The sequence below is a fragment of the Sarcophilus harrisii genome, chromosome 2 (genome assembly GCF_902635505.1).
Source record: "Sarcophilus harrisii chromosome 2, mSarHar1.11, whole genome shotgun sequence".
NCBI classification, from domain to species: domain Eukaryota; kingdom Metazoa; phylum Chordata; class Mammalia; order Dasyuromorphia; family Dasyuridae; genus Sarcophilus; species Sarcophilus harrisii.
Genome location: NC_045427.1, coordinates 425,325,283 through 425,351,262, shown reverse-complemented (window position 1 = coordinate 425,351,262; position 25,980 = coordinate 425,325,283). Strand labels below are relative to the sequence as shown.

The 25,980-nt window shown below is 36.7% G+C and overlaps 1 protein-coding gene across 9 annotated transcripts in view; it reads right to left on the bottom strand.

Annotated features, from left to right (window-relative positions):
- The window catches only part of PTPRT (protein tyrosine phosphatase receptor type T), a 1,282,972-nt gene that overhangs the window by 252,916 nt on the left and 1,004,076 nt on the right, over positions 1-25,980 (bottom strand). For all 9 annotated transcript variants that reach the window (XM_031953982.1, XM_031953984.1, XM_031953985.1 and 6 more), the window contains one exon: positions 1,546-1,747. In XM_031953982.1, the coding sequence (XP_031809842.1) occupies positions 1,546-1,747 (202 nt within the window). The remainder of the gene's footprint in view (positions 1-1,545; positions 1,748-25,980) is intronic.

Below are 25,980 nucleotides of genomic sequence, written 5' to 3'. Positions count from 1 at the left end.
AGCCAGGACAGTTTGAGAACATCTCCAGAATTCATCAGAATCCTAAAAAGGCATTGGGATCTTCAAAAGAAAGATAGCCCATATCCAAAGGGGGTCATAAAGAATGTTTCCCTTTTTAAATTTCATTCCAGACACAAATGAGTTAGCTCCATGGATATGTATTGCTTCAGAGTACAGGAAGATGTAGACCCTTGGATATATCATTTCAATTCTTGACAAAGGTGGGTGGGTGGTCTCTGGTTCCTCAGAAAATTTTTTGTTTAGTCTTCTCCCAGAGATAGTGTCCTGGGTATATAATTATCTATTATATAAGATGCTATTCCTGACTTATTCCCAAGAAAACAAGCAATTTGAGTTATGTTTTCATCCAAATTTCTCTCCCAGCCACTCATTGTACAAAGGCACAGACTGGAGAGTCTACCCCTTATGAAAGCAAAGGTTAATTGGCCAAACCCAGACCTTGGCCTCCTTAGCATAGTGGTTGCTAATCAGTAGAAATAACAGTTCAACACTCAGGGAACTGAAGCCTTCATGTCCCTAACTTCACTGATTTTCCCTGTAAATTTGTTTTGCTGCTTCCATGTGAACACTGGGCACAAAGGGGCTTGTATGTGCAGGATTTTTATATTTCATAAAGGGAATAACTCAATAGAGAAGTTTCTGAAAAGCTGTATGTAAATTAAAATCTCATAGGATTCAGACCTGGAAAGGACCTTTAAAATTGGCTGCTATAGTCTAAGACACAATCCTAGAAACAGGGTCATAGAAGCAAGATTGAGTATTTGAACTTCAGTCCCCTGACTTCAAATCCAGTAAGGTTCCCCCTGCCAGCAAATGGAATAATAGAGTCCTAAATAGAGGGACATGAAGGCACCTTGAAAGACAAGACAGTACATAAAAGATATTTATGGAATCAGGTTTGATTCTGGACAAATAAGGTAACCTTGTTGAGTCTCTGTATCCTCATCTATAAAATGGGAAGAACAATAGCACCATTTCACAAAGATTATTATGAGGACCAAATGAGATTTTATATATATATATATATATACACACATATATAATGATCTATAGACTATACATGTAAGCTATTGATATTATGATTCCTGAATGTCATCATGCTAAATTCACAGCCCTTGAGCTGGATGGCATCTCAGGAATAATCTCTTTTAATTTCTCCCTCCTCAATTTATAGATGAGGAAACTGAGGCTCAGACAGTTAAGGGATATGCTCAAAGTCAAAGGGGGATTCTAACTCCAAATGTAGCATTCTACAAATGAACCTCCAAGACATATAGCCAAAGTTTATACTTTCAATAAAGCCAGAAAGCTTCTATCTAAAGATGTCCTATGGCAAATATATAGGAAAAATAAATTTTAGTGGTTGTTTTTCTCCAAGATCAGGATTTTCATATATTGGGTTTGATTAAAAAAAAAAAAAACTGGAGCCTTTTTAAAGGATCTCCTAGTACATCTCAGTCACAATGTGGCGCTGTCCTTTTTCTTATCCACAGCAATTCTGATGCTCCTTCTCCCAATAAATACCTGAAATTTTGGTTGCAATGCGTGTAGTGATGGGAGGTCCAAAACCCTTTGATGTGCTGGCCTTGATGGTGAATGAATAGGTTGTGCCAGGATACAGGCCCACAAACAGGTGATGGGTTTCATTTCGAAGCTTGAAGACTTTCCCCCTCTGACTGGAAAGGTCAGCATTGGGATCAAGGGAGCCCACAGCCTTGTAGTTTATCTGCAAAAGAAGAAGCAGAGATTACATTTGGCTTCTGGCAAAGCAGAGGAGACGCACATGAGAAACTGTACACATGTTAGCTGTGGTTCTGACCTGCATTGGTAGAGGGAGTTTCCATAGTTGAGATTTAGGTATCACAATAGAATAATAGATTAATTCTTTTCTTGGATTTTCTTCCTCTGTCATTATTTTCAAGTAATCCTATATATGTTATTTATATATAGTTTGTACTTTGTCTCCATCATCAGTCTTGAGAGCAGGAGGCTATCCAATGACTTTCTTTGTCTCCCAACTACTTAGCGCACAGTGGCTGGTATATAGCAGGTGTTTAATAAATGTTTAAGGATTAACTGTCAATTACTTACTCCTCCCCAACCATCAATTTTCAAAGAGGCAAATTTGTACAGTGAAAACAGAGATGGAAGTCTGGGTTATAATGGTGGCATTTGCACTGTCTGATTGTGGAAAGTCATTTGATTTCTGTCAGACTCAGTTTCCTTAAATGTAAAATGGAGACAGTAAAACTTGCACAACGTATGCTATAAGGTTTTTGTATGGGAAGAGCTTTGAAAACCTCACTGCTGTTGTCCAGTCATTTCCCTCATATCTATGCTAATCTGTGAAAGTTCAATGGCTTTGAGTCTTAGGGAGTTAGGATAAGAAGGGGAGTTATTATTAAATTGTTTTAGTCATATCTGATTATTTAGGACCCATATTTGGAGTTTTACTAGGTAAAGATGCTAGAGTGGTTTATTATTTTCTTCTCTACTTCATTTTACAGATAAGGAAACTGACTCAATCAAGATAAAGTCATTTGTCACATAGCTAATAACTGCCTAAGACCAAATTTGAATTCAGGAAGATGAGTCTTCTTGACTCCAGACATATCATTCTATCTACTGTAACATCTAGCTGCCCCACTGAAAATCTCATGGCACTATAGAAATATGAATGTTATTATTATTCATGTATTTAAACATACTCCTGCTTTCTTCTCATTAATGACCATTCATTTTTCAAGGTTTTCCTAAATCAGAAGCAAGTGATATAAAAAGAACATATTTGGATATAGAAATCAGTGAGGCTAAAATTCTGATTCTGCTACTGACTTGTGGTATTACTTTTTGTATGATAAACTCAGTGTTTTGGGGACTCGGGTTACTCATCTGTGAATCTGACAGGAGTTCCAATTCTAAGGTCCCCTCCCATTTCTAAGTTTTAGAAAACCTTGCTACTTTCCCAGGCTACTTGAGCCTGGGAAAAGATCTTGGAGCAAACTGAAATAGATAATACTGAAAAAAAAATTTTTAAACCAAGTTAGCCTTCTCCATCCCCTAAGCCCCAGAAAGAAGAGAGGAAATTATATGTGACAAATCCTATAGAGGCATCTTTTTGTGGTGTTTATGTTTGTAGTCTTATTTATCACAAAAAATGGGGTCTTTAGAATTTTAGAGTAACTTTTATTCATTTACATCTTAAGTATTGATGTCTCAGACTACCCCCAGCTCCCCACTTTTGAGCACAAGCATTATTTTTCTAAAGCTAACAGCTAAAAACCTCCCTTGAAAGGATAATGAACTTGAATGAACTAGGTATGATGACTGGCCAGGTCACATGATCTCTCTTAGACACAGATTCTTTATCTATCAAGGATGGGTAATAATACTTCTCCTCTCAGGGTCATTCCAGGTTGTCATTAGGATTAAATGAGGCAACGTGTGGAAAAAGTGCTTTGGAACCATAAATCATGGTATAATTATGAAATCTTTGTATTTTAATATTTGCCTGCAGTGTGGGTTCATGTTTGTGTATGTTTGTGTGTGTGTGTGTGTGTGTGTGTGTGTGTGTGTGTTTCACTTGAGAGGATGAAGTCACTTTTAATTATGGAACTGAAAAATAAGAATGCAGTAGCCAGCACAGAGAATAAGAAATTTGACTTCAAAAATCACCTTTCAGTTTGAAAAAACAAGTTGTTTATTGTCTATAATAAAGAAGCTGTATTTGTTTGTTTGTACCAATAAGATACTTTTCTTCTTACTCCAATCCTAATAAGACTTGAGTGAATTTTGAAACTCATGGTTTTGGGTATTCCTGCCAGTACTGCAAATCTCAAGTCATCCATGCCCTCTAAATCTTTGTTCATGCCCTCCTTTAAATCCTTCACGGGGATCCACTCAACATTCTGGTGATCCTCTTTTATGTCTCTTGATGTTATATGAATGCCAAATGAGCACACAGGCTATTTATTTGTTGGTTGATCTTTCCACAGTAGAAGTCCACCTTCTTTTCTGGGCATACATCTCTCTAAATCACATTTTTTACACAACTTGTTCTATTCTTTTCTTCATAAGTAAAATATATACATTATCCTTTGGTTGATGTTCAACTTAATTCTTTGGAGATGGTTGTGATTCATAACTTGAAACACTATATTTATAAAATTTATAACTCAAAGCATCATAGAAAAAATATTACTTTTGAAAAGTTGGGCCTTTATTTGGGGAAGAAGCTTTGGATCCTTAAAAACTCATCACCTATTGGTTGGCTGTTTAGTGATGAATTCTGGACTATGGCAATCTAAGGGAAAAAAAAACTTTCCTTCAGTTTATCAAATTGTGACAGGGCTGTGATTACAAATGCAAATGTGACCTTTAGATTCCTAGACCAGAGACAATATCATTACACTACCAGACAAGACACATACACAGAAGTATCACAGAATGATTTTTGTATCTTAATAATAGGAATGGTTTATAGAATGATATGATTTTAGGGATGGGGCAGGGGATGCACCTTAGGTTTCACCTAGTTCATACCCTTCAATTTACAGGTGGAAAAACAGAGTCTTCATGCAGTTAACAATTCATTTTAGTCTTTAGTAGCAGATCTGATTTTCCAAATCAGAACTTCTGCCATCAAATCCAGTGTTTAGGTCTCCTGAATCAAACCTATGGTTCATTCATTACCCTACCAGGGGTCCTCAAACTACGCCCGCAGGCCAGATGCGGCAACTGAGGACGATTATCCCCCTCACCCAGGGCTATGAAGTTTCTTTATTTAAAGTCCCACAAAACAAAGGTTTTGTTTTTACTATAGTCCGGCCCTCCAATAATCTGAAGGACAGTGAACTGGCCCCCTATTTAAAAAGTTTGAGGACCCCTGCACTATTCCATACTGATACTCACATCTTTATTTAAAGGAAGTAGCCAAAATTTAGTAGAGTTAGAAATGAGAAAGAAATTGACTGTCCCATCACAAACTCTCTCCAATTCTGTCCAGAAAAGGAAACCATAGGTCCTAATTTGAGAATAACTATATGTTTCTGTCATATCAAGCTTTCCTCACAGCTGGACATTGCAACTTTACTGCTAAACAAAAGCCACTGGTCTTTGTATTTTACACAGTGAGATACAAAATACAATGGATTTCTTCATTTTCTTTGTTTTTTCTGTCTTTATAATACGTGGAAAAAAAAGAGTTCCTGACTTTTTACCATATAGGAAGGAATAGAGCTATGATAGAATTACATTGTTATTGTTAAAATGCTGGACCTAGACTTGTGATCCCTGAGATTCACATCTTGATTCTGACAATTTACTAACTGTATGACCCAGGGAAAATCATTTAACTTATTATTAGTTCTGTTCTTTCTTCATCTCTCCCCATCAAAACTATCTCCTGAGCCCAAGCCTCATTTGATAATTGTTTGGACTCTTGATGGCTCAGAGAGAGTATAGATGTCAGTTGTTTCTGTTTTGGTCAGAAATACTGAGGATCTTTCCCATTCAGATGATTTTATTTTATTTACTTAATATTTTTGACTAGGCAAAAGAGATCGTTCTTTGTTTCATTTTTACCTAGCCTTAATCACTGTTTGAGTTTTGCCTCTGACAAACTGAGACCTGGAAAGGCCTTCCTCTGAATCCAGGGCCATCTCCAGTCATCCTGAGCTATATCTGGCTTGGATAGATCCAGAAGAGAAAGTGAGGCAGGTGACCTTGCATAACCTCCCTCACTTAAATACAATTCACTTGCAAGTCCTGATATCACCTCCCTGATGTCATGGTCCTCTTCAAGAACAAAGGACAAAAAACAACAAAAACTTCTTGGCATTATTTTGAAGCTTCAGAGAGACAACTGACATAAATTGCTTTGCAAACTGTAACGTGCTACATAAATGTCAGTTATTATTATTAATAGAGCAGGTTATTTTGACTGGCACAGGGAACACACACCTTTAATGGAAAGCATGACCATTTCAAACACCCGCTTGAAATTCTGTCTGAGTTCTACTTCACGTAGTGGTGGCAAGTGTGCTGATATACAGACACTTGGAGGTAAAACTCATGACTTATTTACTAGCCAATTCCTTCCCTATGTTCCAAATTCAATCCAAAAGCGGCTCAATTTCAACTGAGCTGTCAATATAATATACCGGGCTCTCCTGCGCCCCTAACCTTTCCTGATATTACAGGATCCTCACTTATTTGTAATGAAACACCATGAATAAATCAATGTATGTTAATATAGCAAGCCTTCAATTTTTTATGAAGGGCTCCACCAAATCTAATTCCCAGCTTTGTCAGAAACAGTCTTTAAAAAATTTAAGTCCCTGGCTTTATGAAGTTAGTCGAATAAGGGTACAGAAGAGTGAAGAGAGAAAAGAGAGAGGTCAAGGAAAGGGATGGGGGTAACGGCTTCAGCCTCCCAAAGGTAATAAGATACATAAATGAATTTTTGTTTTTAAGCAGAAAGGAAGAAAACTTTGTTACAGCAGCAAAGCTGAGAACTCAGAGGTATTCCCTCCTGGCTTCCACACAGAGATCCTCCATCACTGAAAGTCTTGATGGGCCTTCCTCCATTCAAATGACTGGGTCCTGGCAAGATTGCACAGAAAAATAATGAGGAACCCCAAAATTGCATGGATTGAGGACAATGATTCCAGAGAGACTTAAGAAGATGAAAAGACTTCTGATTAACCTTGTCATCATTTGTGGCTTGCAACCTTCTGAGACAGGCATCTGGAAACCTGATTTTAAAGCAGGCCATCATTTAAAATGGTTAATAATCACCATGTCTATTTTCTAGGCTGTATTTGGTGCTCCTGATGTGACTGGCCCATTTTGTCAGTTAAATGGTGGCATTGGGAGGAGGGATTTAGAGGGTGGAGAATAAGACGACCTTGATCAGACCGGTTATTTTGTTTCCACAGAGTAATGTGCTGGAATTAATTTTTCACAATTTCAACCAGTTGCTATAGAGTCACATGGTTATAACCTTTTGTTGCTATAACAGCCTCAGACACCAATTTTCTAAAAGAAGACTCCGGGCAAAGGGGGGAAAAATCCTTTCACTGAAGAAACTATAATGTTTATTATTTGGTCTCCTAACAACCAAACAAAAAAAATAAAGAAAATGTGAACATTTTCACATTAGAGGAAAGCGTGAACGCATAGATGTTTCTGAAGGTACGTTCCTGTGACTAAGCTATGGCTTTCTATTTTCCCAAATGCTTTTGTTGCTAGTTTATTTGTGTTATTGGGATTGTTATCATCATGCCTGTTATCATTATTGCTGCTATTTCCAGGACTGCCTCGTCAGGAATAGAATTCAAGAATCATAAGGGCCCTACAATACCTGCCAAATTTCACCAAGCCAGACTTTCCTATTTCCTTATGAATACAACATAACTAATTTAATATTGATAATAGGCTCAAAAGAAACAGTTGTGATGGAGTAGATGGAGGTCTCACAGTGAAGTCAGGAAAACCTGGTCAAGTATTACCTGTGCTACACTGGGAGCTTCCTACAGTGAAGAAATCATAAGTTTGGACTGCAAAGAGGAAAGAAAAGAAAAAAAAAGAGCAATAGCATAAGGGCTAGAGGGGACATTAAAGAACATCTTGCTGATGATCTCTTTAATCACTCAATATCAATCAATAAACATTTATTAAGATATAATTAGCCAAGTGCTAAGATACAAAAAAAGACAAAAGGCAGCCCCTGCCCTCAGAGAGCTTTCAATCAATCTAACAAGGAAGACAACAAGCAAACAAATGTGTACAAACAAGCTATTACAGGATAAATAGAAAATAATTGTCAGAGAGAAGAGTTGGGAAATGCTTCCTGTAAAAACCTGGATCTTGGTTAAGACTTAAAAAAAAAAGCCAGAGAAATCAGAAGATAGAATTTGAAAAGGGAGAACATTCAAGATATGGAGGATAGCCAGAGAAATGCCCAGAGATGAGAGATGGATGGAATAGCTAGGAGAATAGGGTCACTGGATCTAATTAACAATATGTGTGGAGGGGGTTAAGGGTGGAGGTGGGATGAGATATAAAAAGACTGGAAAAGCTCCAACTACACTTGTAGTTATATATCTTCAGTTCCATACAAAGGGATGATATGAAAGGATAGTCTTATTAAGGAATTCTTAATTTCTAAATCTTATCTTTTTTTCAGTCCTAATCCTTCTTGACATTGTTGCTGCATTTAACTCTGTTAATCACTTACCCTCCTTGGATACTCTTTCTCTAGTTCTCTGTGAAACTAGAATTTCTTGGTTCACTTTTGACTTGTCCAACCACTCCTTCAATATGTCCTTTTCTGGCTCATCCTCCATGTCATACTCCTGAACTCTCAATATTCCCCCAAGTTCTGCTCTAGGCTTCTAGATCTCATCATATCCCATGGCTTTAACAATCTTCTCAATGACAGGCAGTTTTCAGAAGAAGAAATCAAATTATCAGTAGTCAAATAAAAAATGTCCTAAATCACTAATAACAATAAAGGTAAATTAAATCAACTCTGAAGTACCACTTTACAATCTATCAGATTGTTTAAAATGACAGGAAAAAAATGATAAAAGCTATAGAGGATATGGAAAAATGGGGACATTAATGCACTGTGAGTGGAATTATAAACTAGTCCAATCATTCTGGGAAACAATTTAGAAGTAGGCCCAAAAGTTTATAAAATTGTATGTATATTTTGACTGAAACCATTAATAGGTCTATGTCACAAAGAGATCAAAGAAAAAGGAAAAGTAACTATACAAAAATATTTATAGCAGATCACTTTGTGGTGGCAAAAAAGTAGAAATTAAAGGGATACCCATCAACTGGGGAATAACTAAAAAAGCTGTGGTATATAATGGTGATAGCATCATCAATCTGTGCAATAAACGTGACAAGGGGAAACGTTTCAGAAAACACCTTGAGAAGCTCTATATGAATTGATACAGAGTGAAGTTAGAAGAACCTGGAATCACTGTGTACAGTAGTAGTTGGGATTGTTTGTCCTTCATTCTCAAATAGGACCATGACATCAGGGAGGTGATGGCATGATATATAAGTGAATCAGATTTAATTGAGGGAGGGTTGTGTAGTCACTAGCTTCATTTCTCCTCTGGAGTCATCTAGGTCCAGTGGCAAAATATAAATTAGGATGACTGAAATGGTTGTAATGATGATTACAATGATGATTAAATATGAAGGACTTAGTTATTCTGATCAATATAATTATTCAAAATAATTCCAAAGGATGTGATAAAAGAAAATGCTATTTATTCCCAGAGAGAGACTTTAAATGTGCCAAGAGAAGAATATTTTTTCACTTTTTTTGCAACATGACTAATATGAAAATGTTTTATATGATTTCACATGTATAACTGATGTCATATTGTTTACCTTCTCAATAAGTGTAGGAGGAGTTTGGAGGAAGAGAATTTGGAACTCAAAATTTAAAAAAAGATAAATGCTGAAAATAAATAGATAATAAAAATTTTAAATTATCTTTATGCAGGTGATGTTCAAGTTTATATATTCAGACTCAGTCTCTCCCCTGAGTTTGTCTGGCATCATCATATGCTTACTGGACATTTCAAAATGAATATCCTGGAGACATTTTAAATTCAACATATCTTAAACAGAATTCATTATTTTCCCCTTTAAACTGTCATCTAAAACATCCCTATTTTTGTTAAATGTACCAGCTCACACCTGATAGAATGGCTAACATGACAGAAAAGAAAAATGACAAATGGTAGAGGTGATGTGGATAAACAGGGGAAATAAGGAAATGCTTCAAGTTTCCCAGGTTCATATGTCAGCCTCATTCTGTTCTCTTAATTCTTCCTCATCTTGCATAGCCAGTAGTTGTCAAATTTTGTTGTTTCCTTCTTCATAACATCTCTCACATTCAACCCCTTCCTTCTATTCACTCCTGTTGCTGCTTCCTCTTTACTTCAGTCCTCATTATCTCTTGTTCAGGTTATTGCAACAGCCTTCTCATTAGTCTTCCTACTTTGTCTCTCACTGCTCAAGTCCATCATGTTCACTCCTGCCTAAGTGATTTTCCTTGAATGTAGATCTGAACATGTGATTCCCTTCATCCAAATCTAATGATTTCTTCTAAGGTACCTCTAGAATAGTATCGAATTTAAATAGTAACAGGGTCACTGAGGTTTGCATAAGAATCCCTGCAGGCACAAACTTATCTAGAAAACCATCTACTAATATCTATGTTTTATTGTATTTTAGTTTTTTATTAAATATTTTTTAATTATATTTTAATCTGGTTTAGATCATACTCAGGAACATAATGCTAGGAGATCTCACTTCCCTTTACTTTGAAAAGCCATGTACAAATTGGTCCCAACCTGTCTTCCTAGACTTATTAGATATTGCATTTCCCCTTTACTATGTGATCCAGTCAAACTGGTCTTCTCTTCTGTACATCATATATAGCACTTATTTCCTCTTTCTGTCCTTTTTCTCTTGCCATCTTCCATATCTGGAATGTATACCTCATAACCTATTCCTGTCTTTCTTTAACATACAGCTTAGGTACTACATTTTAAATGAAGCCTTTCCTGATCATTTCAAATTGCTATAGTCATCCTGCCCAAATTACTTTGTATTCAACTACTTTGTAAGTAATTGTTTCTGTTCTGGCCAGAAATCCTGAAGGTCTTCTCCTCTTAGATTGATTTTCTTTTTTTATTAGTAAAAAAGGCCATTCCCTATTATTGTTCTGTAAGAAATGACCAGCAGGATGAATACAGAGAGGTTTGGAGAGACTTACATGAACTGATGCTAAGTGAAATGAGCAGAATCAGGAGATCATTATATACTTCAATAATGATACTGTATGAAGATGTATTCTGATGGAAGTGGATTTCTTTGACAAAGAGACCTAACACAATTTCAACTGATCAATGATGGACAGAAGCAACTACACCCCAAGAAAGAACACTGGGAAATGAATGTAAACTGTTTGCATTTTTGTTTTTCTTCCCGGGTTATTTTTACCTTCTGAATCCAATTCTCCCTGTGCAACAAGAGAACTGTTTGGTTCTGCACACATATATTGTATCTAGGATGTACTGCAACATATTTAACATATATAGGACTGCCCTACATCTAGGGGAGGAGTTGGAGGGAAAGAGGGGAAAAATTGGAACAGAATTGAGTGCCAGGGATAATGTAAAAAAGTTATTATAAAAAAATTTAAAAAAAATAAAAAATTTAAAAAAGGTCATTCCCCCACTTCTTATTTAATCTTAATTTCCAAATGGGCATGGCCTCTGACAAACTGAGACTTGAGAAAGACTTTAGTTTAACAAGCCCAAGGTCTCCAGTTGCACCTAGAGCCATCGCTAGATCTATATCAAAGCCATCCAGATGGCTTTGAAGGAGAGAGTGAGCCTGATGTCTTTGAACAGTCCTGTCTCACTTAAATTCAATTCACTTGAAAGTCAAGACATAACCTTTTTGGTGTCATTAGTCCTTTTTAAGAATGAAGAACAAGCAACACATTTATACTGATTAGCTTTATGATGCATATACTTATTTATGTTCTTGTTATTTTTCCCATCAGATGATAAAAATGTAGAATATAAGGATTTTTCATTCTTTGTATTTGTATCCTCAATGTCTATCCTAGTGCCTAATACATAGTAGGTGCTTAATAAATGCTTACTAATTGCTCCCATTATTTTACAAATGAGGAGACAAGAATACCCAAAGATCACAGGCATGCTGAGTAACACAGTTGGATTTGAACTTAAACCTTCTAAATATAGACCTAGTTTTATCAAGTACTGATCCATCTATCCACCTATCTATCTATCCATCTATTCAACCTTTCATCTCTCTCTCCTTCCTTCCCTCACCCCTCTCTGCCTATCTGTCTATTTATCCATCCATCTATCTATCTATCTATCTATCTATCCAGCCTTGTAATAGACACTGGAAGAAAACTGGCTGTGAAGAAATAGCTACTATATTTCTTTTCAATTTGCTAAGTGTTGGATCAACCCTTTCTAACCTTTTCCTCAACAGAGCTATAATAATGAATTTTTAGGCTTGAAGGAGATAGGGTAAGTAGAAGGAAATATGTTCCTAGTGTGTTGTATTAGTCACAAAAGAGGAGCCTGCCTTAGCCACCAAAGGCTAACTTCCTTTTTGTTAAAACAAATTATCATTGTTAACTTGTTACAATTTATTGTTTCTTGGTTGCTGAAGGAATATAAATGTCAGCATATTCTAGAATTTAGCATCTTTTGGCAAAGCTCTTATTATCATGCCCTAGTTATTCCTTTATCGTAATAACCTTGGATTAAGTAAAAAAAAAGAATATAATTATTAACTCTATTCCATTCACTAAAATAGTGAAAACTCTTGTCAAGGGACACTCAACAAGAATTTGCCTGTCTCTTCTGCATGAGTGATTTTAGGACAAAGAGATATATATACAGCTGTGTATGTGTTTGTATGTAAGAGGAAGGGGAGGGGAGAAAAATAATAGTTGGCACTAATGTAGCACTCGAAAGTCTGTATATTGATGACTAGGTTCAAAGCATTCTGTAAATATTTGTTGACTGACTTCATATGTTTAATCTAGACAATAGGTAGCTATTACCAGTGTTATTATTCCCATTTTACATGAGAAAACTGAGGCTCTGGATGCATGCACATGTACAAGGGTGGCTAAAAATTTGAATTCTTCGTTGGCCTGAAATTGGGACTGCTGATGAGGGGCACAGCCAAGAATACAAGAAGGAAATATAAGAGGACAAAGCAAAAAATGAGAAAGTCACAGAATCATAGTATCTCAGAACTGGATGGGAACTTGGAGCTCATCAAAAATGAGCTCTGACCTGGGATAGCTCCAATCAGTGTGGTCTGTACACATGAACCTGATGCAAATTACATATTTAAGTATGCATTTAAGGCACTCCTAAGTGAGATGATATGGATACACTGCTCCCCTCGCCCTCATAGAAAAGATTGCCTTCTAAGCCAGGCCAGGGGGACAAACAATTTAGTCCAGACGCTTAAACTAGGAGTCTGGCCTATATTTCTTATCTCCCCCCAAAGATGAACTGAGAGTAGCAAATAAAACTGTCCTAAAGCAATAGAATAAATAAGAGTCAGAATTTCTAGCCAGGGGCCAGGCTGGTGTAAGGATTTACATTAATGCCACATTTTTTATTCAGATGGATGAAAAGTATATAGAAACTCCAAATCCCAGTTTCACCAGGATTCTTTAATATGAGTAATGATATTTATGGCTGGGCATGTTTACATTAAAAAAACGAAATCCAAGAGAATCTGAATAAAATTACTTAGTTTGCTAGAACAAACCTGTGCAGGTCTACTATATGAAAATGCCATTGTTAGCAGTAAGCTAAGAAAACATATGACCTTCTTGGTAAGGAGGCTGGGGTTAGCAGAAAGAGTCCTAAGCAGGATGTAAATGACCATTTAGATGTTCAATTAATTATTACCAAAGAAGTACAGTGAACTGAACGTCTAAAGGGTGCTGTGAAGTTAGACCACAGGCAAGACAAAAATAAGTAGGACATTGTCCTTTCCATAAGATAGGACTTAGTAGGAGATAGATGAATTCAATACATGAACACACTTAGCATTTTAATATGAACACTGATTAAGTTCCTACTAAATACAAGTTAAGCACTGGAGATACAGAGATGAAAAGCACAGAATAGGGCACATATACAGATATGAACGAAATTAAGGTAAAGGGAGAGAGTCAGGCAGAGTCCTGAAATAAAGCTCATTCTCAGATGTGGATGTTAAGGTTGAAAGATGCAGGAACAGAAGCAGAAATGTTTAAGAGAGGTGATGGTACTTGAACTGTAAGTTGAATAGAAAGAATCCTACTAATTAGAAATATGGAAGGACTATGGTCCGGGCATGGAGGTCTCATGACCCAAATTACCAAAGTTAGAGAGGGAGAGCCAAAACCAGAAAACAGCTGGGTTGAAATTTAGAGTATATAGAAGAAGGGAGAGTAATTAAGGCTAAAGTGACAGAATGGGAAGGACTTAAAATGCCAGGCTCAGAATTATATTTTATCCTCTAATGTAGACTTTGAAGATTCTGAGTAAGTGAAATAGGTCAGTCTTTCTGTTTCATGAAAATCTAATTTTTGATGATAAAGCCTTCTCGAAATAACCTAAGATGGCAAGTTTGATACTATGCCCACCTTAGAGTCTGCACCAACCTTAGGGATGGTTTAAGACCTCAAAATATAACCAGAAGCATAATTTTACTATATGGTATTATCATTATTTCTTCTATAGGTGTGATTAGGAATAGCAGTGGCCATTTGTTATTACATATACAATTGTGCTTAGAGAAAGTTAGTTGTACTACATAACTCCTTGAGTTCCTTCTCATTGTAAGAACTCTTCATGTTTGAACAGAAATGTTCACGTTTTTAAGTCTATTGAGAAATGGAATAATTGGGAACCAAAATCTGAATAGAAGAGAAGAAATGTCATTAATAAGTAGAAATTCAGAGGAAAATATGAAGACTTATATAAACTGATACAGAGTGAAGTAAGAGAACCAGGAAAACAATATAAATATTGATTAGAATAATTCAGTCAGAAAAAAATGATAAAATGAAATTTAGTTTTGTGTAACTATAGGGACCAAGACTTGTCCCAGAGAAGAATAGGAAAATATAATTCTTTCATTGAAGAAATGGAGGTCAATGGTTATAGAAATGTGATTAAATGAAATAACCTACATAAAGCCCTTTGCAAACCAAAAGCACTATCTGTTAGCTTGTATTAATATTTCATACACTATCACATAGAGTCAATGTGTTGCCTGGTTTAAGTGATCTGTTTTTTTTTTCCTTTTCATCATTCTGGTTAAAAGAAGGGGCTGTTTGATGGGAGAATAAAAAAGGAATAGATGTGGAAACTACTATGATGCTAAAGCCAAAGGGATCAATAAAATTTGGGGAGAAAAGGAAATAACTTAATGTGTCACAATGTACAAGAGACCATTAGGTTCTCCTAAACCATAGGTTCTTAATCTGGGTCCTTTAGATATATTTTGGAGGGGAAGGGCATGGACTTAAATGGGCAGAAATTGAATCTTTAGTTTTATTAAATTCTAACTGAAAAAGAACATTTCCTTCGATTATGAATGAAGATAACAGAATATCATTTTGGAAACGGGTCTATAGGCTACACCAGATCATAAGAGGGGTTGATGACACAAAAAAGTTAAGCATCCTTGCTAAATAAACACAACATTCTATGGTCATCAAACTTTTTAGGAAGGCTACAAAATTGAGCAAGTTTTGTAAATGTGGTATAATGGGACAAGTATTGGATCAGGAATCAGAGAATCTGGGTTTGAATTTCAGCTCTGCTACTTACTATCTTTGGGATATCAGGCAAGTTGAACTTTCTGATCTCAGTTTCTTCATTTATAAATTGGGAAAACTGGACTAAATAGTCTTTTTTAGTCCCTCCTAGGTCTAAATCCCCTGATCTTGAGATTGGAGTCTTTAAATTGGTGTCCCTGACCCAGTAATTATGGCTGCATTTCCCAAACAGCTCAGTCTTTTGAATCAGGACCTGGGTTCTGAGCAAGATCATTTTCTGACATTGTCTGCTATGATTGCTTATGATGCAATCCAAATTTCAGAGATATTCTTTTCCTGTCTGGGGTTAGGATCCTCTCTGGCATGATTGTTTTTTCAAGGGAAGTGAGGTATACAATCACAGAATCAACAGATTGCCACCAGAACTTTATGGGTGTCAGGAGACCATCAAATATACCCCCTTCATCTGATTTGTAAGAGAACTAAAGTTCGGAGAGAAGTCACAAGAACATACGGCTATGGATAAAAAAAAGCATAAGTTTGGGAAAAGGAGGGACCCTCCACTAGTCCAGTGCCATCAAGTGACAGGTGAGGAAACATTTTGAGAGAACTGCCCAATGTTACAAAGAAAGTTAAGTTGTAGAATAGGAGAAATAATTCTAGTCAGAGGTCACCTAATTCATTAAACATCTTGTGGCAAAGCTGGGACAAGCACCTACATCTGACTTCTAGTCCACAACAGTCTTTTTAATAGTAGCCATCTCTAAGTCCATGGTATGAACACAGCATAGTTTAAATGATGATTTTTAGGTATTTTTAAATCAATGATTATCCTTCCATTGTCGCCAGGTGATCATTGTCCATAATGACAGAGTCTACGTTACAGGAAACTGATTGCAAGAGAGTAAGGAAATTACAACCCTCATCTTAAATGAGAAGACAAAGCCTCCTGACCACTCAAGGATACATTTCCCCAGTCTAGCCTCCTTCAATCATTACCAACCATTGACTTAAATCTCCTACATCAGCAGTGTAGCAGCCATCCCCCTTCCCCCAACCCCAGCAGTCAGGGGCTTGCATCACCCTCTCCTCCCAGTGGCTGATGGAGAAGGAAGAGAAGGCACATAAATATGCAAAATAATCATGGAGGAAATGCTGGATAAAGCACTTTCTCGAGAAGTGGTATTTATGGACAGGATAGAACACATTTCCTTTAGGAGCAATGAAGAGAGAAAATGGGCAATGATTGGCCTTCACAAGGCCTAGGGAACCTTCTAGCCCCAAGGGCTTATGATTCTACTTATGCTGTAGAAAGACAACATAATTTTTCAGTCTCTGAGAGTGTTGAAAATTTACTTTCCATAACAAGTCTGTTCCTTAAGACTGCATTAAAATGGGACCCTGGGAGGTAGAGTTGAAAGGACACTGGACTAGAAACAAGATTTGAGTACAAATTCTTTCTCTATGACCTAACTCAATAATGACTTATTAAGTACTTAGTACTATGTGACTCTAGGCAAATCACTCCTTCTCAGGGACTCAGTTTCCTCAAAAGCATTTGACAATCTCTAAGTGTCTCTATTGACTTTCAAATGGCAAGGTCATAAGGGGTCTTGGAGTCCATTCAGTTCACTATTTTTATTTTGGAAGTAAGGCCCAGAGAAATGAAGTGACTTGGCTTAAGGTGAACTTAAATGATTGAATCAGGACTCAAACTTAACTATTTATTTTTACTAGAATCAAAGAAGATGATGAAAGATAAAATTCAGAGATTGGTTTGTATGGGTTTCTAAAATTATCCTGCTGATTGTTTCTTATATAACATGAATGTATTTGTATGTATGAACATGTGCATGTGTACTGCGTGTAAAAAGTTTATGGATTGTGGGTATTCTGCAGTCTCCTCTATAGATTGTAATTATTGTTTAGTTGTTATCAGTCATGACCCCATCTGGGGGTTTTCTTGGCAGAGATATTGGTATGATTTGCCATTTCCTTTTCCAGCTCATTTACAGCTGAGGAAACTGAGACAAACAGCATTAAGTGACTTGCCCAGGTTCACAGAGCCAATAAGTGTCCAGAGTCCAACTCAGGAAGCAGAGTCTTCCTGACTTCAGGTTCAGAGCTCTCTCCATTGTACCTCACTAAGCATGACTGAGCCAAGACTCAAACCTGTCTCTAGGACTTCTCATTTCACCATCTTTTCAAATCAATATAATTCAGCCCTGATTCTCGGACCAGGAAATGGAAGGCCAAGCCTTGCAAGGATTCAGAAGATGGTCTTACCTTAAGGCTCCCTACCAGAAAACAAACAAATCTTGATCAGCATGGACCACATACTATCTTCAAATCCCATGCCTCCTGCTCTTTTCTACCAGGTATTTAGTCCATTCCCCCTTTTCTCTCAAAATGTCATGCCCTACCACTTTTGCTCATAGAAATCCTATTAGTTTTTGAAGGCTAAACAAATGTCACCTCCTTCATGCTGCCTTCCCTAATCCACCTCTCCTTTGCCCCCATCCTACTCCTCCTAGTGTAATTATTTGTATCTATATCCTTTTCCTCAGCCCCTTTTAGATTATAAACTTCAGGAGAGGACAGTCTGTGTCTTTTCTGTGTCTGTATGCCCAGTGCCAAGCATCGCCTTCGGTAGATTCTTAACAATTTTTGTATAAACATTTTGAATACTATAGCCCAACTAGACTACGTTATCCCTCAAAGATCTCCTTTTCTAACTCCCTTGCTAGAAGTGAATTTAAAACCCATCACACTCGTCTCTTCTTCTAGAATATCTTCCCCTACTACTTCTGCCTATTTATTTTTCAAGGTCCAGCTGGAATATCATCTCCTCCAAGCTTCCTGGTATCCCTGTATCCAGAATGCTGGATTTGGGATTAGGGGAAATTTGGCCATGGTTCTTGCTTTCTGTATGATGTCAACCTCCTTTGGGCTCCAGTTTCCTCACTGCAAAATAAGGTGGTTAGATTAGATGAGCTCTAAGACCTCTTCCAGCACCATATCAATGTTCCTACAATTAACATGAGCCCTCTGTCTGCACCCTGAATTTCCTAAAACATCCTATAGTATAGCTTATCATGACAGCTCTGGGGATAGATCCCTTGGATGCTTTCTTTGTGACTAAGGAAGTCTTCTACCTATAGAACCAAAAGAAAATAAGGAAGGGAACCCCCAAGACTCAAGAATGTTAAGTTGCTAACAGTCCCTTAGGAATCTTTAATTCAGCTGAGCTGACACTAGATTTCAAAACATGATTTGTCTCTGAAGTCCAACTGTATCAGTCAAATTTTTGTATAATCCAGGACACAGATACACTACTTTTTGTGTAAGAATGTTTTTCAGGAATATGGTTTAATAATAGCATTAAGCCCAAACCTCTGCTCGTCATTTGATCTGAATGCTGGGTGCCATTATCTTGTTATTTCCCCAGAAACTTTCTCATTTAATGAATCTACCTACAGATATTCCCAAATGCTCTTCATCCACACCATTCAATAAATTTGGTTGGTTGATTTTTTTTTTTAATTTTCTTTCTCCCAAATCCAAGTTGCTTTATTTTTCTATTTCATACTGAGATGGTTTTTCTCTTTGGTAAATTTAGCAAGTCTAGCTAGGCTGTTTAATGATTTAATGATGTGTGAATTTATTCTACCCTTCTCCTTCTAGTTGGGGGAAGGGCCATGTAAGGCATATTAAAGAAGGTTTTATAAGTCTAGGTTGTTATTTGTCATTCATTCTGGAAGAGAACCAATGAAACCAGGAGGGTGATATCTTGACTTGCAGATTAATTGTATTTAAGTGAGGAAGAGATGTGCAAAGTCATCAGCCTCATTCCTTCAAGATGATAGGTGGTGGCTCTGGATGCAGTAGGACAAGAAGTAGGAATAACTCTTGGGCCCTGGGAAATCAGCATGAGTGGGAACCTTTTCAGAATAACTAGAAGCTTCTAATCCAATAGGTATTAATTAAAGTGCTTACTAAACTCCAAACATTGTACAGGCATTAGGGATACAAAAGAATGGAAAAAAAATTTTTGCCTTCAGGAAGTACATTCTATGGAAGGGATGGATACAAAGATATATATACACAAGTATAAACATGATTATGATTATTTCAGGAGAGAGAAAACCAGTAAGGCTTCTTTTTATTTTTTGAAGGTTTTTATTTTCAAAATACATGCATAGATTTTTAACTTCACTTTTACAAAACCTTGTGTTGCAATTTTTTCTCCCTCCCTTTCTCCATCTCCCCTACACAGCAAGTAATCCAATATATATTAAACATGTACAATTCTTCCATATATATTTCTACAAGTATTATGCTGCACAAGAAAAATCAGATCAAAAGGGGAAAAATGAGAAAGAAAACAAAAGGAATACAAATAATGACAAAAAAGTGAAACTACTAGGCTATGATCCATACTCAGTCCCCACATCTCTCTCTCTCCATCATTGGAACTGGCCTGATTCACCTCATTGTTGAAAAGAGTCATATCCACAAGAATTGATCATCACATAATCTTATTGCTGCTGTGTACAATATTCTCTCGGTTCTATTCACTTCACTTACCATCAGTTCATTTGGTTGGTTGATTTTTTTTATTTTATATCTTCATGTAAGTCTCTCCAGGCCTTTCTAAAATTATCCTGCTGATTGTTTCTTATACAACAATAATATTCCATAACATTCATATACCATAACTTATTCAGTCATTCTCCAACTGATGAGCCTTCACGCAGTTTCCAGTACCTTGCTACCATAAAAAAAGGATGCTACAAACATTTTTGCACATGTGGATCCTCTTCCCTTTGCAAGTTTTCTTATAAAAAAATTACAGATGAGAAAATCTTTGAGGCAGCTAGGACTTCTAATAAATGGAGGCGAGAAGGAAGACCATTGTAGACGTGACAGACACTCCATGTCCTTGCATGTCTCCATGCAAGGACATGAAAGCAGTTGAAATTAAATAATGAAAGGCTCTACATATGAAGTGGAGGATTCTATTATCCTACAGACAAAATAGTGATTGAGAATTCTAGGAAGAAGTATAGAAAGATTATTTGGCAGTCATGTAGAGGATGGATTGAAGAGGGAAGACACTGGAAATCAGAAAATCAAGTAGGAGCTTGCTGCAACAGTACGGGTAGGAGACTTCAAAGACCAGAATTAGAGTGGTTGCTGCATAAATGGAAAGAGGGAGACAGAGTAAGAATTTACCTTAGGGGTAAAACATACATTTTGTTTTGGACATGTTGAGTTTGAGGAGGATCCTGAGAAGATGGTAGAGTAGGTAGGTAAATTTTAAGCTCTTCAGATTTCCCACACAAATAGAACAAATTTGCACTTCAGGGCCAATGTAGACTGATAAAAAACCAAGAAGACTTGGGGCAGAACAGGAGTCCTCCTGATACCACTCCACAAGATCTGAAGAAAGATCCCCAGACTGGAATTAACCTATCTGAAGTACAAACACTTCCAGGCTAGCACAGAAACATCAAGTGGGGACCCCTCAAGGACTAGTTGGTTGTGACTGGAGCCCCAGCAGGAATAACAGAGACTTTCACCTCCAGGATTGTCCAGTGGAGGTTCGAGTTAGGGAAGACAGAATAAACCTTTGCTTATTGGGAATGCCAGGCCCAGATGTGCTGCTGAGACTGGGCCCTAGGCAAGAAGGAACCAGCACCAGGGAGTACAGAAGCAGTGGGGTAGGGGTACCGCTGGTTGTGGGCACTTGCAGAAGGGTAGAATAGGGGTTCCTGCTCAGAAGCTGAGCTGAAGGGAAGTTTGAGGCACTATCTCCCCCTCACAATTATTATAAGCACCACAATAGGTACTTACACTAATCATTCTTATTTTAAAAAATGAAGCAGAAAAGAAGAAAGAATCCCACCACTGAAATGTAGTATGGGGACACAGACACGGAAGGCCTGGATTCATCTTTAGAGCAGGATGCTTTAGTATAAAAATTTTCTGCTCCAAAGAGTAACATGAAATGGCTCCCTGCCTAGAGAGAATTTATAGAAGCACTCAAAAAATAATTCAAAAATCAAATGAGAGACTGGAGACAAACTAAAGAAAAAAAAATAAAACTGTCCAAGAAAAATAAGAAGATTATGAAAAAAAAAAGCTAACCAATTAGAAAAGGAGGTACAAAGTCTCAAAGATGAAATTAACTCTTTGAAAATTAGAAATGGGCAAGAGGAAGCCAGTGAAGCTTTGAGAGACCAAGAAATAACAAATCAATTATAAAGAATGAGAAAACCAAACAGATTGTGAAACATCGCATAAGAAAAAACAACATATCTGGAGAAGAGATCAAGAAGAGAAAATATAGGAATAAGTGAACTTCCAGAAAGTTGTGACCAAAAAGAGAACCTTGAACAATAATGCAGGAAATAATCCTAGAAAACTGTGTTGAAGTGATAGAACATGAGGGAAAAGTAGAAATAGGGTGGTGGGAGGTATAAAAAGGAAATATGTACATGTGTATGTATATATCTACATATGTATATATAAATATATCCTTTGTTAACTAAGCCTGCTTGGGGGTGAGGGGTTATAAATGAGGGGGGGAGAAGAATAAAATAAATAAGATACACAGCAGAGAACAAAAGAACAATTTACAAGCAAGAAAAGAAAAGATGGGCACTCATGAACAGACTTTCTTCTACTAAAATATATACTTTTTCTTTCTTTCTTCTTTTTTTTTGCTGAAGCAATTGGGGTTAAGTGACTTGCCCAGGGTCACACAGCTAGGCAGTGTTAAGTGTCTGAGCCCAGATTTGAACTCAGGTCGGCCTGCCTTGGGTTGGTGCTCTATCCAGTGAGCCACCTACCTGGCCTGCAATATATACTTTCTTAAATTGGTATTTGTTATTATATGTTTTGAATCCTTCTTGATGATCTGCTGGGCACATGATAATGTTCTCTTTTGTTTCATTTTATTTTGTATTGTTTTTCTGTTTTTTTTTCTTTTTGCTTATTCTGTTTCTTCAAATAAAATAATTTTGAAAAAAAATGAACAACAACAAAAAAGAGATTCCTGTTTTACATCTGTGTGCATATTTTGAACAAGACTATAGTAGTGAAAGACTGGAGCTCAGCAGAAAGATTAAGGTATAGAGATGTGAAGGTCATCAGCAAGGAGATAATAATTAAAACTGTAGGAGCCAATGGAATCTCTAAGAGAAAACAATCAATCAATATATATTAAGTGCTTACCCTGTTTCCATCAGGCATTGTGCTAAGTATTATTGATACAAAAAACAAACAACAACAAAAAACCAAAGAGATAAGGCAGTCCCCAAGGAATTTGCTCTGTTAGATTAATAGAGGAAAAACTGTAAAGAGAAGAAAGTTAAGAGTATGATGCTTAAGGGACAGAGAATAGAAAATGATCCAAAAGAAGAAAATGAGTGACCAGAAATGGAGGAAAAGAACCAGGAGATAGTAATCTCATAAAAACTGAGAGAAAATAGAACATCCATCGGGAATCAGTCAACAATAGCTATAGAGATGCCCCAAAGAATGAAGGCAAAAAATGGGTCACTGGCTTTAACAATTCAAAATTTGCTGATAACCTTGAGTGGTTGGATAGGAAGAGTTTATGAAGGACTGAGAAGTGAGTGATAAGAGAAGAAGGGAAGGCAACGAGTGTTGATGGCTTGTTCCTGAAGTTTTGCTTCATGAGAAGGAAATGCTGTGGCATAGTACATATAGAGCTTGAGTACAGGAAGATGAAGGGGCTCAGCCAGGTAGTGCATTGGATAAAGCACTAGGCTTAGAATTAGGACTCATTTTCCTAAGTTCGAATCCAGCCTCAGACACTTACGGTGACTCTGGGAAAATCACTTAACCCCGTCTGCCACAATTTCCTCATCTATAAAATGACCTGAAAAATATAATGGTAAACCATTCTAGTATCTTTGCCAAGAAAATGTCAAAGGGGGTCACAGTCAGAAATGACTGAAAACAACTGCACAAGAACAGGAAGATATGAGTTCCAATCCCAATTCTTATACATCCTGACTGTGATCCTAATCAAATCAGTTATCTTCTAAATGCTCTAGAAAACTCTTAGATGAAAAATTCTCTATACCCAGTGATCCAATGTCTTTCTGTATCAGATGTGAAAAAAGGATACATAGGAACTATAGTTAGATGCTAATTAGGCTGAACATAGCTGATCCAAGGGCCTAGTATGACAGGTATTTAAGGAAGGTTGGTCCTTTCTTCTCCATCAGCATTATCTGTTTTCACAGAGAGTTATAACTCTGCATTGTGGGGTGAGGAATGGCCTAAGGTAGGAAGTTCCTTAGTAGGAAGTACCTTAGACAGACCATTCTAAGGGGATATGAAGGTAGGGGGAACAAAATTATTTCAGACAGGTTATATTCTACAGTCACAGAGAGTGAAACCTGACTGAACAAGCGCCATCATCACCACAAGAACAACAAAATCACTGAGTATATTGTTTTGCTGCTTCAGATTCACTCCATCAATTCATGTAAACCTTCCCATGCTTCTCCGAATTTTTTTCATATTTATAATTTCTTACTACAAAGTAATATTCCTTCATATCAACATACCAAAATTTGTTTAGTGTAGCCCCCAATTAATGAACAATAACTTTGATTCTTGTTTTATATTGTGAAAAAGTGCTTCTCTGTTATTTTAAGCATAGATTGCTTTCCAAGATGATTTGACCAAATAACAATTCGACCAACAGTGTCTTAGTGTGTCTGTTTTCTGACACTGATTTTCTCTTTTTTTGTCATCTCTACCAATTTTCTAGGTGTGAGTTAAAATACAGAGTTATTTTATTGGCTCCAAAGTATCATTCTGAACTTATTTTTCTTTGCTCTTGCTATGTACTTTATTTTACAGCACAAGTGAACAATTTGACCACAGAAGCAAGTCATACCAGTCAGGCACACCCCTACATATGCTTCACCTAACTTTGAGAGTATTGCATCTAGGTTATTGTACCAACTCCTCATTATGGCATTAAAAATCCTGTACCATCTGGCTCCCACCTACTGTCTTAAGTTATTTTCTGCTACTCCCTTTTCCATTCACCATTTCATCTAAAGTAGACTATTAGCTGTTTCCCCAAAGTCAGCATTTCAGTTCCTAACACCGTGCATATCTGAGGAGTCTCTCTCATGTCTGGAATATATACTTTCCTCATTGCTGCCTCTACAAATCTTCATTTTCCTTCAGTCTCAGCTCAGGGGCCAACTCATCATTTTTCTCTCAGCACCTAACACAGCACCTTTAACACATGCGGTGCTTAATAAAAGTTTATCACATAGGCGAATAAAAGGAGAAGAAATAAAAAAGAAACTATCTTAAATCTCTCCTGGGCCTGAAGAAGTCCAAGAGTGAGCAAGATTGATCCTTCCTTGGGTATATCCACTCCTCTCTAGAGGCCCAGGAATATCCAGCTCATCATAAAAATAAAGGAAGAGGAATACTGGGTCAGGAATCAGAACATGTGAATAGCATGGTAGAAAGGGTCCTAGATTTGGAGGCAGGGGACTTGAAGTCAGATTTGGTTGACTGTGAACAAGTCACTTTACCTATATAAGATAAAGTCTGTAAAATTTGGAAAACCATATGGCTTTAAATCTGTGATACCACGATTTCATCCATTTATGATCATTTAACTCTGATCACAGGCTACCTACTTCTCATTCTGGGCTTTGCTTTCCTCACCTACAATTTAGGTATAATAATATCTGCTATATTAACCTCATAAGGCTATTTTAAAGACTGAATGAGAATACATAAAATGCTTTGAAAATTATAAAATTACATATATTCAGATATTAGTCATTCAGCAAATAGTCATTAAATACTCATTAGGAATCAAGTCCTGTTCTATTGCCACACAGATTAATCAATCAACAAGCAGTTATTAAGCTCCTACTATGTGCCAAACACTATAATAAGTGCTGAGAATAAAAAGAAAAAAAATGAAATAGCAGTCCCTATACTCAAGGATCTTCCATTGTTTGGGAGGACATAATGAGCACACATAGACATATAAACAAACTTCATACAAAATAAATACAAGTTAATTTGGGGAGATGAAAATACTAATGACTAGAGATAGTCAGGGAAGACCTCATATAGGAGTTTCATACCATCTTTGAAAGAAATTGGGATTTTAAAAAATGGAAGCAAGGTGAAAGTTAATTCAAGGCAAGGGAAAAAGACATGGAGACTGAAATGCAGTGTCATTCATGAGGAAAAACAAGAATAAACTTAGAAAAGCATGTTTAAGCCAGTTGAGAAACACTTTAAATGCCAAATTAATATTGATTTAGGATCAATTTGTATTTGATCCTAGAAAAAATAGGGAACTTCTGGTTAATTGTATAGGGGAATAATATGCTTAAATTTGTACTTTAGGAAAAATCACTTTAGTAGGCACATGGTTTGAAAGAGAAGTGAAGCAGGGTGACCAATCAGAAATCTATTATGGCATTTATTCAGATGAGAAGAAATGAGAGTCTAAAATGAACTCAGTGAATAAGCATTTATTTAACAATTATTAT